The following is a 14,169-nucleotide window of genomic DNA, read 5'->3' on the forward strand; positions in this document are numbered from 1 at the left end:
TAGACATTTTTTCCAGTGTGAGGGGCACACATGGCTAGACCTCTTCACTGCAAAAATGATCTAGAAATAAGAAAAAAACTCTTCAATAAATTGTATTTACCCTTAATTTGAACATTTTAATTAGATCACTTGCCAATGGAATTAGTATTTTACTATTAAAAAAAGGTAAATTGATAATATGCACTTGAAATAAGAAAATGCAATCGTTTTTTCTTGCTTTGAATGTAAAGTATCTCACTAACCTCCTAAATTCAACAAAAAATGCATTTATTTTAAGAAAAAATGACTTATTGAGATTTAATTTTTTTTGCAGTGTTGTCCTGATTCACTTATCTGACACTATAAATACAGACTCTTTATCATCCTTGGAGTCTAATCTTTTTGCTTTCTGTCACTTTGAAGCCTTTTGTTTCCAGTATTCCCAATACTTGTTTTAACTTGCAAACCAATTTCTTTCTAGTGGTGTAAATTCTTACATTACTGTACTGGTAAACATTTTTGCTAGGCTTAGTTTTTCCGGATGGGATATTGTTTTTATTTTTATTTCTCTTTTTATCATCATAAATTGTCCTTATGATCCTTTTAACAATTTTTTTAAATAGCAACTTAGACTGAATCAAGTTTTATAATTTCACACATTTTCAATGTTGTTTTGTTGAACTGAAGCAGGCTAATATATTACAGCATATTACTTAAAGTAACCACTTTCCCAACAGCAAGATATGTGTTTGCTGACACTGTAGTTTCAGAAATGAAAAGAGTCAGACTGTGTCAGCTTGTGTTTGTTAGTGTTTTATCATCTGAAACATATTAAATCTACAGTCTTATTTGTCCTGTTATCAGAGTTTTAGGTGTTGCTAATCCTTTCCATCATTGGAAAGACAATAACAAGACCATAGCACATAATTTATTAAAAGTTTGCCTTTTAATGGTCTTCTAATTTTCTATTAAACAGAATTTGAGGTTTTCCTTTGTTTTAAGTCATAATCAATAAACCTAACACAAGTAAATAGTTGTTCATTGACATGTGCAATTAAGAAATATAATGGATCATTGTCACTTTTTCAATTGCCTTACTGAAACAAATGACCTTTTAAATTATTTAATCAGATGCTCCTGCATACAGCTACTCCTTTGATAAGCAAGTTTTAGTAAAAATCTGCATGGCATTTTTTGAATTCCTGCTAAATGTGGTCATGTGGCCGTGAAATACAGCTATTGTCTAAAGACCTTGTAGTTTTAAAAACAGTCATTGTGATCATCAGTGAACATATCCATTTTAATTAGACAAATATAAATGGAAAATGACACGATTCACATTAATGAAGGGCTGTGACCTTGTCAAAAAAGAGGCTAGATGGCTTAAGCCATCATATTTAAATCAGTAAACATAATTTTAGTGCAACAACACTTTTCATATGCAATGTTTTTTTGTTTTTAAAGTAGGGACAAAAAAAATTTATTTGGACTGCTAAAAAAAATGTATTACTATTTTAAATTATTGTACTATTGTTTACCAACTGAGTTTTGTTACTATTCAAGTTACTTCTTTCTTCAGGATCCCATCTTTTTCTTGAACCAATGGTTTATTTTTGGCTCATGCATCTGATGTAAACAAAACGCATTGAAACAGGCATTTGATTCCCTAACCTTGGGAGAGTTTTGGTTGTTTGCATCTAAAATAATAAACTAAGGGAATTACTGGAAGGATAGAGGTGGAAGGGGGGAGCTGTGGGAGTGTTTTCTACCAGATATCAGATGCTGATGTCTCCATGCAGCAGGACACTGGGAACCAGCTTGGGTATAAAAATACTGTGGATATTGCATCCTGTAAATTCCCAGAGTAAAGCTGCAGTTTCCTGCTGCTGACATTAGAGGTCAGAGGTCGGTGTCAAGGCAGCAGCACAGCACTGAGCTTTTGTGTTGAATCGAATGCAGACAGATGGGACAACATGGTTCATTAGAGAGCAGATCTCTGGAGCTGCTGCCCTGAGCTCACTAAATGTCTCTAATTGCTATGGTCAGCTACAAACTTTGTAAACAGTGGCCACAGCCGGCTTCTAGTCACAGACAGGATTACTGCCCTCTCTGGCTTTAATTAGATGCACTCACAGAGCAAATGAGCACTACAGAGACAGACACCACACTAGAGGTCTTGTTGAGATAAATACGTGACTTCAACAGTCTGGAGAGGGGGGATCACTAACCTGGATCGTGAGGGGATCCAAGGGTTTTGCAAATCTCCAGCACCAAAAGAAGCGCGACGAGGACTTGAATGGGAGACGCTCTTTGTCCCGCAGCATGGAGCCCCCACTGTGAACGGATCATTTTGTCAGGACGTGTACCTGTGCGTTAGAAACATGAATTTTATTTCTAACACCTCCAGGGCGGTTAATTTAGATTGAGTCCATCAGAGTTAGATGCGCGCGTCGCTTGGCTTGGACCGTGCGCTCCAGCTGTCACAGTCCTAAGAAAGGTCTCCCATACAGCCCTGATCATCATTTGAGCCCACTGCTTCTGGGTGCAATCTAACTCTGACTACTCTAATGTCTGCCTGGTCCTCCTGTCCTCCATCAGTCTCCCCCCGACGACCAGTGACAGCTTGAAAACTTTTTTCCTCAGCAAACTTCTACAGAGCCACCCCCACAGATGGGAGGACTTTCAGACAATAGGCTGACTCTTCAAGGACCGAGCACAGGCTTAAAGGGGAATGGCTGCACCAAGAAATCGGATACAGTCAAACAACCCAGTTGCATGCAAACTACACCCTGGAAGGCTGAGGTCTGCCGGGTTCTCAGTGGGTCAGATGAGGACCCGTTCAGGCCCTGATGCATTCACTTAAAATCGGAGAAAATATTCTACACTTTGTGGACGATCAACTACGGAAGAGGATTAGGGCCACTGAAAAAATTTAAAAAGTTAACAGATTTTTTTTAACTATATTTCTGACTTTTTACTCAGAGAATTATTCATAGCTTACATTTATGTGAAAGAGTCAATAAATGTGTCAATCATTCAGATACACTTACTTATTTATAATGGTAACTAATTCTTCAAAATTTGTTTCCCATTTTTATAACAATTTTAATTAAAGCCTATTCTGATGATCATGTTGTGATCATCACAAACCCAGGCAATCTGCATTTGAAATGGTTTTGGGTCCATTATGGTTGACTAAATACTACCTGCATATTTTATCATTAGGTTGAATTATTTGTGTTTTTGCTGGTCAGTTGGGCAGCCCTACCTCAGCCAAAAAAACATAGCTACCATCACCAGGTATATAGATTATATAATAGAAATGACTCCCTTTTATTACAATTATACATGTTACAATGTTGCTATTGGTATGCAGGCGCTTATTTTTTATTGACCAAAATTAATTCTTGAGATACTCTGAAAATACTGAACAATATAGACCCCTGAGGTCCTCAAAGATTTGTTCCTTTGATCAGAAAAAAAAAAACAATATTAGGCAACATTATTTTTTGTCCTTCTCGGGGCTGAACCAAACTTCTGAACAAAATTCTGTAGAAAAGTTTCCGCTCAGTTAATTGAGATCTTACATATTATTAGTTTACTGAGGCTTGTTGTCAGAAACTTACCAAGAAAATGCTTGACAGATCACTGGTAAGTGTGAAAGGGGAGATGTAGGATTATATTTGTATTCTAACATAGTGTTATTTTTTCACGTGAAGGTTCTCAGTCATCTAGGTCATAGTCATTCCAAAAAAGTAAAAATAAATAAATAAATAAATCCACTGGACTTTGTTTTCCACGTTTGAAGACCTTTCACTTCCCATCCAAGACGCTTTTTCAATTCAAAATGTAAAAATATCATTGAGTACGAGATTTTATACAGTAGCCCATCAAAACCTTGATTTTGTTTAGAAAACATGCAAATTTAAAGAAGGCAGTGAAGAAGGAGGAGTTGCTCTGCAGCTTGGCTGGAAGGTGGAATATGGACTATGATGGAGTCAGCTTAGAAAGGAGAATCTTGGTTGCTATTGGCTGCTGGGTGACTTAAGCAACAGAAATAGCTTCCCAGGGCTAGATGTGAAGGATGTGATAGTTGGGATATAAAATAATGTTTTCCAGAATCAAAATAAGCATAGGCTCAATTTTTGCACAGAGATCTTGATTATAACACAAATAAAACATTTATGAAAAACAGTTTAATGATATCACTTTCATTTATAAATGTAAAACTATACCATTTATCAAATGATATAAAAATAAAGCCTGTTTAAAATCAACAAATTGAAAGAGAACTGAGATTCATTTTAGATGACATGGGAAAACTTGTTTTTGATGGGTTTTTTTTCCAGATTTCTTTTGCTTGGTGTCACACCTGTTTTATCAGTACTTAGATGTTCATACAAATGTTAAGGCAGTTAATGAGTTATTTTTAAATTCACCATTCATTGCAGATAGATGGCAGATAGCTCTCCAAACCGTGCAAGGGAAAAAATATCTCAAAAACCAACAAATCAAGGATCATCAGAAGATATTTTTTTTTTTTTCAAAAAGAGAAAAATACTCTGGCAACTCATGGTCTCTAAAGGGTTGCAAGGCCTAAATAGAGGAGACAATTACAGATTTATTTAGGTGTGCGTTCTTTGACAATTGGTCGAAAATTATTATTATTTTAAACTATATTGAAGAGAAAAATTCTTACACTTACAAAAAAAAAAAAAAAAAGACTAATTTATTTTCACAAAAATCTGATGGACGATACTGTGTGGCAAATTAATATAGAGTCAGATCTGGAGTTTTGTTTTTTTTTTCTCTAGAGGATTGAAATTACATGTTAAAAACTGAATTTTGTATACAATAGGCTAATATTTGTCTTTCATCTGAAATATTAAGTTGTAGCAGAAAGCAAAACCAGATCTTTGCAAAGGGGACACTAAATACTAAGATTAGCGCCCCCTCTTGCGGAGTAAAAATGACACTAGGATAACATCAGACTAAATGTTCTTCATGCAATTGTTGTGCATGCATAGTGACAGAAACTCTTAGACATTTTTCACTTAGCACTTTAATAGATGCTGCTGCTGACAGAGCAGAGGTGCCGCGCAGAGCCGTGCGTGCGCCAGCAGAAACAGGATCAAAAGAGTGTCGTCTACAGTAATCTCTGCGGTGTATTGCAGATGTCAGTAACAGCAAGGTTTTAGTATTTGAAATCCACTTTTTACATTCCCTTCGAATATGTGACGTTGCTTCCATCACATACTCATTTTGGCTTTTTACGCACGGCCTGCGCGCGCAGCGCATCCATATAGAGAACCTCCAAATTGTCTTAAATGGAATAATTAACATATATTTTTTTTGGTTATTCTTAACCACACCGACTTTATTCACTGACTGACGAGGCATTACAGTCATTTCTAACACGGGACAGTCTATGTCTCTCTCCTCCGGTCGACCAATCGTGGCGCAGCAGCGCAGGGACACACCTGTATAAAAGCGGATTCCAGGTCAGTTGTCAGTCAGAAGAAGGCGATGAGGATGACAGGGCGTTGAGGGAGAGCGCAGGGTCTGCCTCATCTGGATGCCTTTCAGGGCAGATGTGCGTTTTCAAAGATGGATGAAATCTTCAATCATAGCGCAGCGCTGAACCAAAGTTCCCCTGGAGATGACAAGTTCACTTTCGAGGACATCGACGTCAGCGCTGATGGCTCTCCCATCCTGAGGATATTCATCTCGGTGGTGTACTCTGTGGTGTGCGCCGTGGGCTTGGTGGGAAACCTTCTGGTGTTTTTCCTCATGAGGGTGAGACAGGGTAGAAAAAGATCAACCATAAATGTTTTCATCACCAACTTGGCAGTTACGGACTTCCAGTTCGTCCTCACGCTGCCCTTCTGGGCCGTGGACACCGCTCTGGACTTCAGCTGGCCGTTCGGAGACGCCATGTGCAAAATCGTCCTGTCAGTTACCGTCATGAACATGTACGCCAGCGTCTTCTTTCTCACGGCGATGAGCGTGACCCGCTACCTGTCCGTGGCTTCAGCCCTGAAGAAAAGGTCCTACAGAAGGTCACGGTGCGTGAAGTGGGTGTGCGCGGTGCTCTGGCTGGCCGCCACCGTGGCCACGGCTCCCACAGCTATCTTCTCCACAGTGACTGTGGTCGCTGGAGAAAAGCTTTGCCTCCTCAGGTTTCCAGAGGGACACGACTGGCTCGCTCTTTACCACATCCAGAAAATATTAATAGCCTTCATTATTCCGATGTTCATAGTTTGTATAAATTATCTGATGTTGCTTCGCTTTGTGAGACGGAAAAGCATGGACAGCAGCAACCCCAAACGTAGATCCAAAGTCACCAAATCTGTTGCTATAGTCGTTTTGTCTTTCTTCTGTTGCTGGATGCCAAATCACGCCATCACCTTCTGGGGGGTCTTGGTGAAATTTAACGCGGCCAACTGGGACACATCATATTACACAGTGCACACATACGTGTTCCCGGTCACTGTCTGCTTGGCACACACAAACAGCTGCTTGAACCCGATCCTGTATTGCCTGATGCGCCCGGAGATCAGGAAGATGCTGAGCGGCTTGTTTTGGAGAGTCTCCAGTCCCGCTAAGAGCAAAGCGTGCACGACGCGCTCCGTTACGCACGCAGAAATCCATGGAGTGGTACCTCTCCAAATCATGGACAACACGGACTACACGCTGTCCATCATAGACCGCAAAGGCTCTTCAAGTTCTAAGACGATCCCATTTACACACTGAATGCAGCATGGGCACAAAGCTGCTGTCTTTTTCTCCATCAGCTGCCATTGCTCGTGCGTAATTCAAAACAAATCAATATGCTATTTCATACCATGTGTGACAACTTAATGTGAAACCTGCTGAGCCCCTACAACTGTTTACTTGTGAATTTTCTATGAGATTCATATTTTCGTTCTAATGACAGAGTCTGGCTCACAGGATATGAGTCGGTCATTTGCACTCTGTACTCACCATTGAATATTAACTATATGATTATGTTCATTATGTCTATAATAAAGCCTGTCTATAAATAAATCGCTTTTCCATCTAAGGAAGAGGTGGCTGATGATTCTTACCAGATAATTACATTTATATATTAGCTTTCCAGTGTATGATTATGGTCATGATAATTCTAATAACAGTAAGGGTGTTTCATAATTAGCTCCCCATAAACACAAAGTGGGATGGTGTACTGTATTATTTGTGGATGTGAAATCTGTTTCTATTTTTTAAGAATCTTAACATTATTGCCCTGGCTCCAAAATGCAACTAACGATCCATATGTTTCTCTCTTCAGTTGCAGTTAGAATATATTCTTTTATTTGATAACCTAACCTGTGTTCCAATAATTAAAAGTGAGGATTTGCAAAGCAAAGTTTCTTTCCACATCACATTTAAGAAGCAAAGAAAAGTGCTGTACATGGAGAATAAAAAAAAAAAAAAAAAAGAATAGGAAAGCATGCAGAGAAATATATATATTGTGGTGGCATGAAGGTAATTAAATAACTCTTCAAAATTATAAATTGAATAAAAATGAATATTTAAAGTGATTAATATATCATATTAAATGTCTCGAACTAAAATGCTCTGTGACCAGACTAGAATGACATGCATTAGCATTTATTTGAATATTGTAAAAGGTTGCTCATTTAGAGTTGGCTGATTGAATGTGAAAATATGTACTGAGAACCAAACAATGAGAAGTGCAAAAAAAATAAGAAAAAAAGAGAAAGTTTTATGTGCAAGGCCACCATATTTCACCCTAAGGTTCTGGTTGCTGAGAGGCTTTCTTTCCTACCAAGAAAAATGACCTCTAGAGAACCTTCTGTCAATTCCTCTGACATTTCAGTGTCCTTCGACCAATCATCTGGCTAGAATAAATGAAAAATAAATCCCTCCTGCTTCTATTTAAAAAATTCAAAACCTACAAGTTGAATGTATGCTCATAAAAGTTTGGTGGTAGCTGGGAAACTTAATATTGGTATAACCTCTTATAAATTATTTCAGAATATATAATTTACAATAATATGCATTTTTATTTAAATGCAAATGTCAGCTATAATTCTCCAAGACCACATTGTGCAGATGACTGTTTAAATAATAAAAAAAGAACATAATGGAATTTTAGATAGACTACAACAATTGGAAAATGATTTTCATCTGAATAGCATGTGAGTAACCCAAAGGGGAGATAGTAGCTGATAAATATTCATCTGTCATGTTTTGGCTGCAGTAAAGACCCTCCACAGACAATTAAAGAAAACCTGCCCACTAGAAAGCCCGGAGGTAAGAGAGCCACCTGGATGCAGCTGGCTTGGACTGCAATCAGGTCTAATGTTTCCCTTCCTCCCTCCATCTTCCTTGTAACCCTTTGATTACTGGAATCGTGGTTCTTTTTGTGATTACAAAACACTGGTCAGAGCATTTTTTCCATTCTTTCTATTGCTTCTTCAAGCAGCTGAGATTCTGCCTGTTTGGTCTGTTTGCCTGGTGTCAGTGAGGAGGGGGTTAATAAGCTTGTTTAATGAGGAGGTTCAGAAAAACACAGTCAATTCAAATTAGCTTGGTTTTATTAAAACTGAAGATTAATGGGATGACTTAAACATGTAGACTCTTTTATAGTGCAGCTAATACCATTACACAGTACTTTTTATAGTACATGTGTGAGTGTGTTACCATGCTGCAGACTTTCCATCAGGGAAAGCAATTTTTTTATTTCTTCAGGCTTTCCTGAGGTTTTAAAAGCTTAACTTCTGCCCAGTGGCAAAACTATTTTTCTTTTAATACTTCTTTTGATAACTTTACTTAGATATTTAATTTACTTCTTAATCCAAGGGATGAACCAGAGCTATTTAACTACCATTATCGATAGATGAACCAGTGTAGAATCCACAGACCCTTCAAAATGTATTTAAAGCACTTCACTTTTTCCACATTGGTTATACTCCTACCTTATTCCAAATGTTTTAAAATTACTCTCTAATCCAGAATATCTACACCCAACAAAATGATGTAGAATAAAAACATTTTTGGAGACTGTGGCAAACTTATCAAGAAAATAAAAACATAGACATCAGATTTATTAAAACTTCACAGTCCTTGCCATGAAACTCTAAATTAAACTGAGGTCCAAACAGTTTTCACTGATTTTCCTTCAGATGTTTCTACAGCTTAACTGGAGTCTGTCTGTGGAGTTTAGATTTGTCCTTATTAGAGGGCAAACACCAAGTTAAAGGAATCATCTACAGATACCAGGGAGAGAAAAAGTCCCTCAGTCAGGGCGGTGACCATTAACCATATGGCCACTCTGAATGAACCCTGAACCACTGCACCAATGTGCAGCCCCATGAATATATTATAAATATAGTAATCCAAGATTCCTGGATTAAAAAAAAGAAGCTCCACAGCCCTATTTCAAATGATATAGCACAAATCTCAAGTGATTTGTGCTATATCATTTGAAATAGGATTGTAACATAACTCAATGTGGAAAATGTGCAGCACTGTAAATTCTCTAATAACAGAAATATAAGCAAATAGATAATTTGCAGTGTTTGTTGGACACTTCTGCTGCATTGTTTCTTAAAAATTCCTATTTTTGTCTGAATCTTTGAAAAAAAAACAAGGTTTAGACAGATGGGTAGAAAATCACTATCAGGTAAAATAAAGCACTCAGTTATTCAGGTAATTATCCTCTGAGAACTGATGCATCTGTTTGGTCTGTCAAGCATTTCGTTGAGTTTTCTCTCAGACACTCATTCAATATGCTCTTTTTTAGGCTGAAAAACAGATTTAAATCATGAAAAATCCAGAGAAGTCTGCTTGCTGAGAACATTATATAGAAAAAAAAAATTGTCTGGGATAATAAAAACTTTGGCACAGTCCGAGAAATAATTCACCAAAGCAAATGTTTTCAGATGAGATAGTTTCAGTCACATGAACTGTGATCCCCTAACCTCCTAACTGTAGGACATTTTGAAATTTTATCTCTGTAATTTTATGTTAAATGCTACACAGTCATCTGTCCACAATTCCCCCTTGTGGGACAACACAGGGATTTTCTATTCTATTCTATTCTATTCTATTCTATTCTATTCTATTCTATTCTATTCTATTCTATTCTATTGATAACAAAGATTAACTCACATCTTAAGATGCTCTTGTGGTCAGACAGATCTACTAATTTTAACTTTAAATCTGGTCACAAAGCGAAAAAGCTGAAAAGCAACATTTTATCTTAACCTATCACAACAGAAAATTCTTAAACTTTCATTGAGACTGCCTTTTTATAGCTATATTTCTATGAAAGCAGCAAAACATGTCACACATTTATGATCTACACCTATGTTACAGGCAGAACAACCATTATTTGATTATTTCTTTAATGAAACATATTTGACACATATTTGTTCTGTCATTATTTTGTTCACTATACCTTGACAGAAAGCCCCTCCCCCTCAGGATCAATATGTTCAATAACTGTCGTTGCATAACAGTTTGCAGGTGTCAGATAGACAGAAACAAATGTGCTCTCCATCACACCAAAGACTTTGCCCAAAGAAACCTACTGTGGTCCATTATAGTTGTTTATTTAAAACGAGGAATGCCATTTTCGCACCATGGCTCATTCTGTTTAGCTTAAGGTTGTATACAGAGTCTGAGGAATACCTGGAAAGGTTTAATGGCATTGATGGGATGATTGTTTCAGCATCAATTTGGTACCTCAGGGAAAACTGCTCAGAATGATTGTAGAAATCCATCTGCAAGGTCAAAAGATATGATGCAAGCCGTTTGGCATTACCAATCATTTAAAAAGCCTAAAAAGACTGATGTGTTGGTCAGGACTTTATTTATTCTGGCCAAAAAGAATTTACTTAATTAAATCTCAGCTCTGCTGTTGTTTTATAAAAATCTATAAATACAAATGTATGTTTAAGACACTAAATAAGTAAATTATTATACTAGAAGTTGTCAAACTTATGAGGTTAAAAATGTCATTTTATGCAAAATGATTTTTTGAGATATGTGTTTGGTAAACAATGCCTCTTACAGGTGAGCTTATGTCAATACAGAAAACCATGCTATAGTGGCACATTGCAGATGTTCAACTTAACATCAGATTTAAATAAATGCATACTTCATCTAGACATGTAGACCTGCTTATAAACAAAATATGATTGAAATGGTCAAATATTTTTAAACATGAAAAAAATGACTTATTTAGAAACTAATACAGGTGGGTATACATTTTAAAGGTTCATTTCTGCTTATTTCGAGGCCTGCAGCTGACAGCAAATGAAAACTAAACCCAATTTCTAATAAAATTTGAATATTCCATATAATGGATTAAATTTGATTTAAATACAGGAATTTGGCCTGACTGAAAAGTTTGTTGATGCGCTGTAGGCATTCTGTACCCAGTTGGGTTTCCTTTTGCATAATTTTCACCATCACTGATACATGAGATTGGGACAACCAGCCTGTGTCTCCACCAAGGAGTTCTAGATCGCTTGGATTATTGGGTCTGGTGTTTTTAATGTTCATCTGGGCATTATTTTATTGGGTTAATTCTTGATAAAGCATATCTTGGTAATTCAATTCAGTATTGCCCTTTTTCCGGTAATCAAAAGTAAGAAGTCCATCCATCCATTTTCCATCAGGCTTATCCCAAGCGAGGTGAGGGGAAAACAGAAAATCAAATTAACATCTTCATAAAGCTTGTTAGAAGAATTTAAGAATCAACTGTGGCAAAAATGTCCCTGTAAACTGCCACACTGGTACCGACCCAAACACAGAGGACGAACAAAAGGGTGATCCATGTTTCAATTGGCTTTGGGAAGTTTCTTCTGGACCTTTTCAAACTCAGATTAGGTTAAAAAAACAAAACAAAACAAAAACCTTCATCTGCAAGGAGGATTTTTGTCTATTGTCCAAACAGCCCAGTCCTTCTTCACTTCATACATCATATATGAGAGTTCAATCTGTGACTCTCTTAACGTCCCAGATTCAGTAATAGTTTGTGACTGTCATGGCCCATTTTCATTTGTCTGTGTTTGGTGGTTCTTGAACCCATCAGCTGCTCACGCCTTATGAGTTAAACATAGACATGTCATAGCTGTAATTCGATATGTTGCTTGTGCATCTTCACCTAACAGCATTTCATAACTTAAAAAAGGTAAGAAAGCATTATTTTTAGAACTAGCTGCAAAAATCTGACTGGATTTGGTTGCTTGCAGAATGTATGATCAAACCACTAAAATGAGGGATCATAAATACAGTAGTCATATCAGAATATTTACATAAATATCAATGATTTTATATGTACTTTAGTTTGCTAAAGCATTAAGAAAAATATGAAAATATGGAGTCTGTATATAGTTATTTGACATCAGGACATGCATTTCTTTAATGTTATGGTTAGAATCTGACAATTGTTCTTCTCCTTAAAACTTGTGTTTAGCAGGAGGAGAAAATCATGCTGTGAAGTAAATTAGCCAGCAAGTTTGTATCTTCAGAGCAGAGCTGAATTGATTCCTTCTCAAGCGATTTTCAAACCCCCACGAGGATAATACTGTCGCTCTGTGATCAATGGTTGCCTTCATGCTCAAAAACCCTGTTACGGTGGACAAAAACAATTGCAGTAGTTCCATTAGAGAGTTGTCCATCAAGAAAACCTTTTGGAAAAAAATGATGCATGCTTACATCAGAATGAGTTCCTTCTCACTTACAATCCAACATCTGCAGCTCCCAGCTCTTCTAAGTTGTGTTTATTGGTCTTCAGTCCATTTTATTCTTGGGGACTGAAGTAAATTTAACCTTTTATTGTTTAACATTTTGATATTTATTGACATTCTGTCATATAATCACAGTGGTGCACTTAACTGCTGGGTTAACCTCTGTTAAGAGACTTTACTTTTATATTATAATTTCTTGGAACCTATAATTTGACTTTTTTAAATTATTTTATTCAGAATGTATTTTATTAAATAGACAGCAAGGGAACAGGCCAGTATTTTTACACAAATACTTTATTTTCAGGAAGATTAACCTCGACTATTTGGTATTTTATGAAAAAGACAGATACCTTGAGGACTCATGCTCCCCTTTGAATTTCCAAACCACATACATATTTTTTATTTGACTGTGATTTGCAAAAAGTTGTGGACGCTTTCTGTGCTTTTTTCCCCCGTCCTCATAAGTGAGTAGTATGTTAAACCATCTATATGTTTCTACCAGCTTTTCCACTCATAAATCAACATTTTTGCATATTAATTAAGCAGAAAAGGTCAAACTCAGTCAGATGTAAGTGTTCTCCTGTAACATAAAATTGCATCCCATTATCAAGAGCTTTAAGTATCGCACAGATTCCAACAAGTTTTCAGCTAGAACCACCTTGTATCTGTCCATCTTTCCATGAACTCTGACCAACTTTTACAGTATCTCCCTTCAAATGAAAAGCATCACCACAGCATCATTCTACCCCTACTATGCTTTTTCACCTTGGGAATGATGTGTTTTGCATGTAGGATGCAAGGTGTCTCATCTCTCCAGAGCACCCTCTTTCAAATTTAGCCTATAGCCAGCTGCGGATGGTAATATTTATAGGGTCTTATACAAACATGTATTTCATCAGACCATTCTTCAGAAAAGGTAAGAATTGTGTATGACTAATATTTTTCCTTTAGCTGTGGATCCTTTTAACTTTACAGGGTAACCATGGGCCTCTTGTGCTCTATCCGTCTCTTTGGGTGGACGACCATGTCTTGCTATGTTTAGGTTAACTCATCTTGTTTTCAGGGGATTACTTTCAATAGAGTTCCTTTGGATTTCATTTAGGGGTATCAAACTCTTAGTTTTCTAAAGAAAAATTAAAAAATCAATTTGCTACTTTCCTTACACTTCTCAATTTTGTGCCACTCTGTACTGTTCTATGACATAGAATCCCAACATATTCCAAGGAAGGTTGAACAGATTGTGATCAAGTTCAAGAGATGTTTTCCAGGGGATGCACATACAATCTTTGTCCATCATTACCGTCTTTGAAACAAATAAAAAGTTACAGTTTTTTTTTTCTTAAATAAAGTAACAAGTTTTTCAAAATATGTTTAGGCTGATGCTGAAAACATTTCTCAACATGACGTCAAGTTATCACAGTTTCTACAACCAAGAGTTTCTAAA

The 14,169-nt window shown here is 36.8% G+C and overlaps 2 protein-coding genes across 2 annotated transcripts in view; one reads left to right on the top strand and one right to left on the bottom strand.

Annotated features, from left to right (window-relative positions):
* The window catches only part of LOC107097481 (A disintegrin and metalloproteinase with thrombospondin motifs 7-like), a 9,723-nt gene extending 7,022 nt beyond the window's left edge, over positions 1 to 2,701 (bottom strand). Inside the window, exon 1 of the mRNA XM_015394631.1 lies at positions 2,208 to 2,701. Within this exon, the coding sequence (XP_015250117.1) occupies positions 2,208 to 2,328 (121 nt within the window). The 5' untranslated portion in view covers positions 2,329 to 2,701. The remainder of the gene's footprint in view (positions 1 to 2,207) is intronic.
* Positions 2,702 to 5,191: 2,490 nt separating this feature from the next.
* LOC107097486 (relaxin-3 receptor 1-like) lies at positions 5,192 to 7,010 on the top strand. The gene has a single exon (XM_015394635.1). It carries the CDS (start codon positions 5,587 to 5,589, stop codon positions 6,730 to 6,732), a length of 1,146 nt encoding a protein of 381 aa, XP_015250121.1. The 5' UTR covers positions 5,192 to 5,586; the 3' UTR covers positions 6,733 to 7,010.
* The last annotated feature ends 7,159 nt before the right edge of the window (positions 7,011 to 14,169 follow it).

This window comes from Cyprinodon variegatus, unplaced genomic scaffold (genome assembly GCF_000732505.1).
Source record: "Cyprinodon variegatus isolate N-32 unplaced genomic scaffold, C_variegatus-1.0 Scaffold701, whole genome shotgun sequence".
In the NCBI taxonomy this organism is placed as follows: Eukaryota; Metazoa; Chordata; class Actinopteri; order Cyprinodontiformes; family Cyprinodontidae; genus Cyprinodon; species Cyprinodon variegatus.

Excerpts from the sequence above, each read along its gene's own strand:
- LOC107097486 (XM_015394635.1), top strand. The coding sequence starts at position 5,587 with ATGGATGAAATCTTCAATCATAGCGCAGCGCTGAACCAAAGTTCCCCT.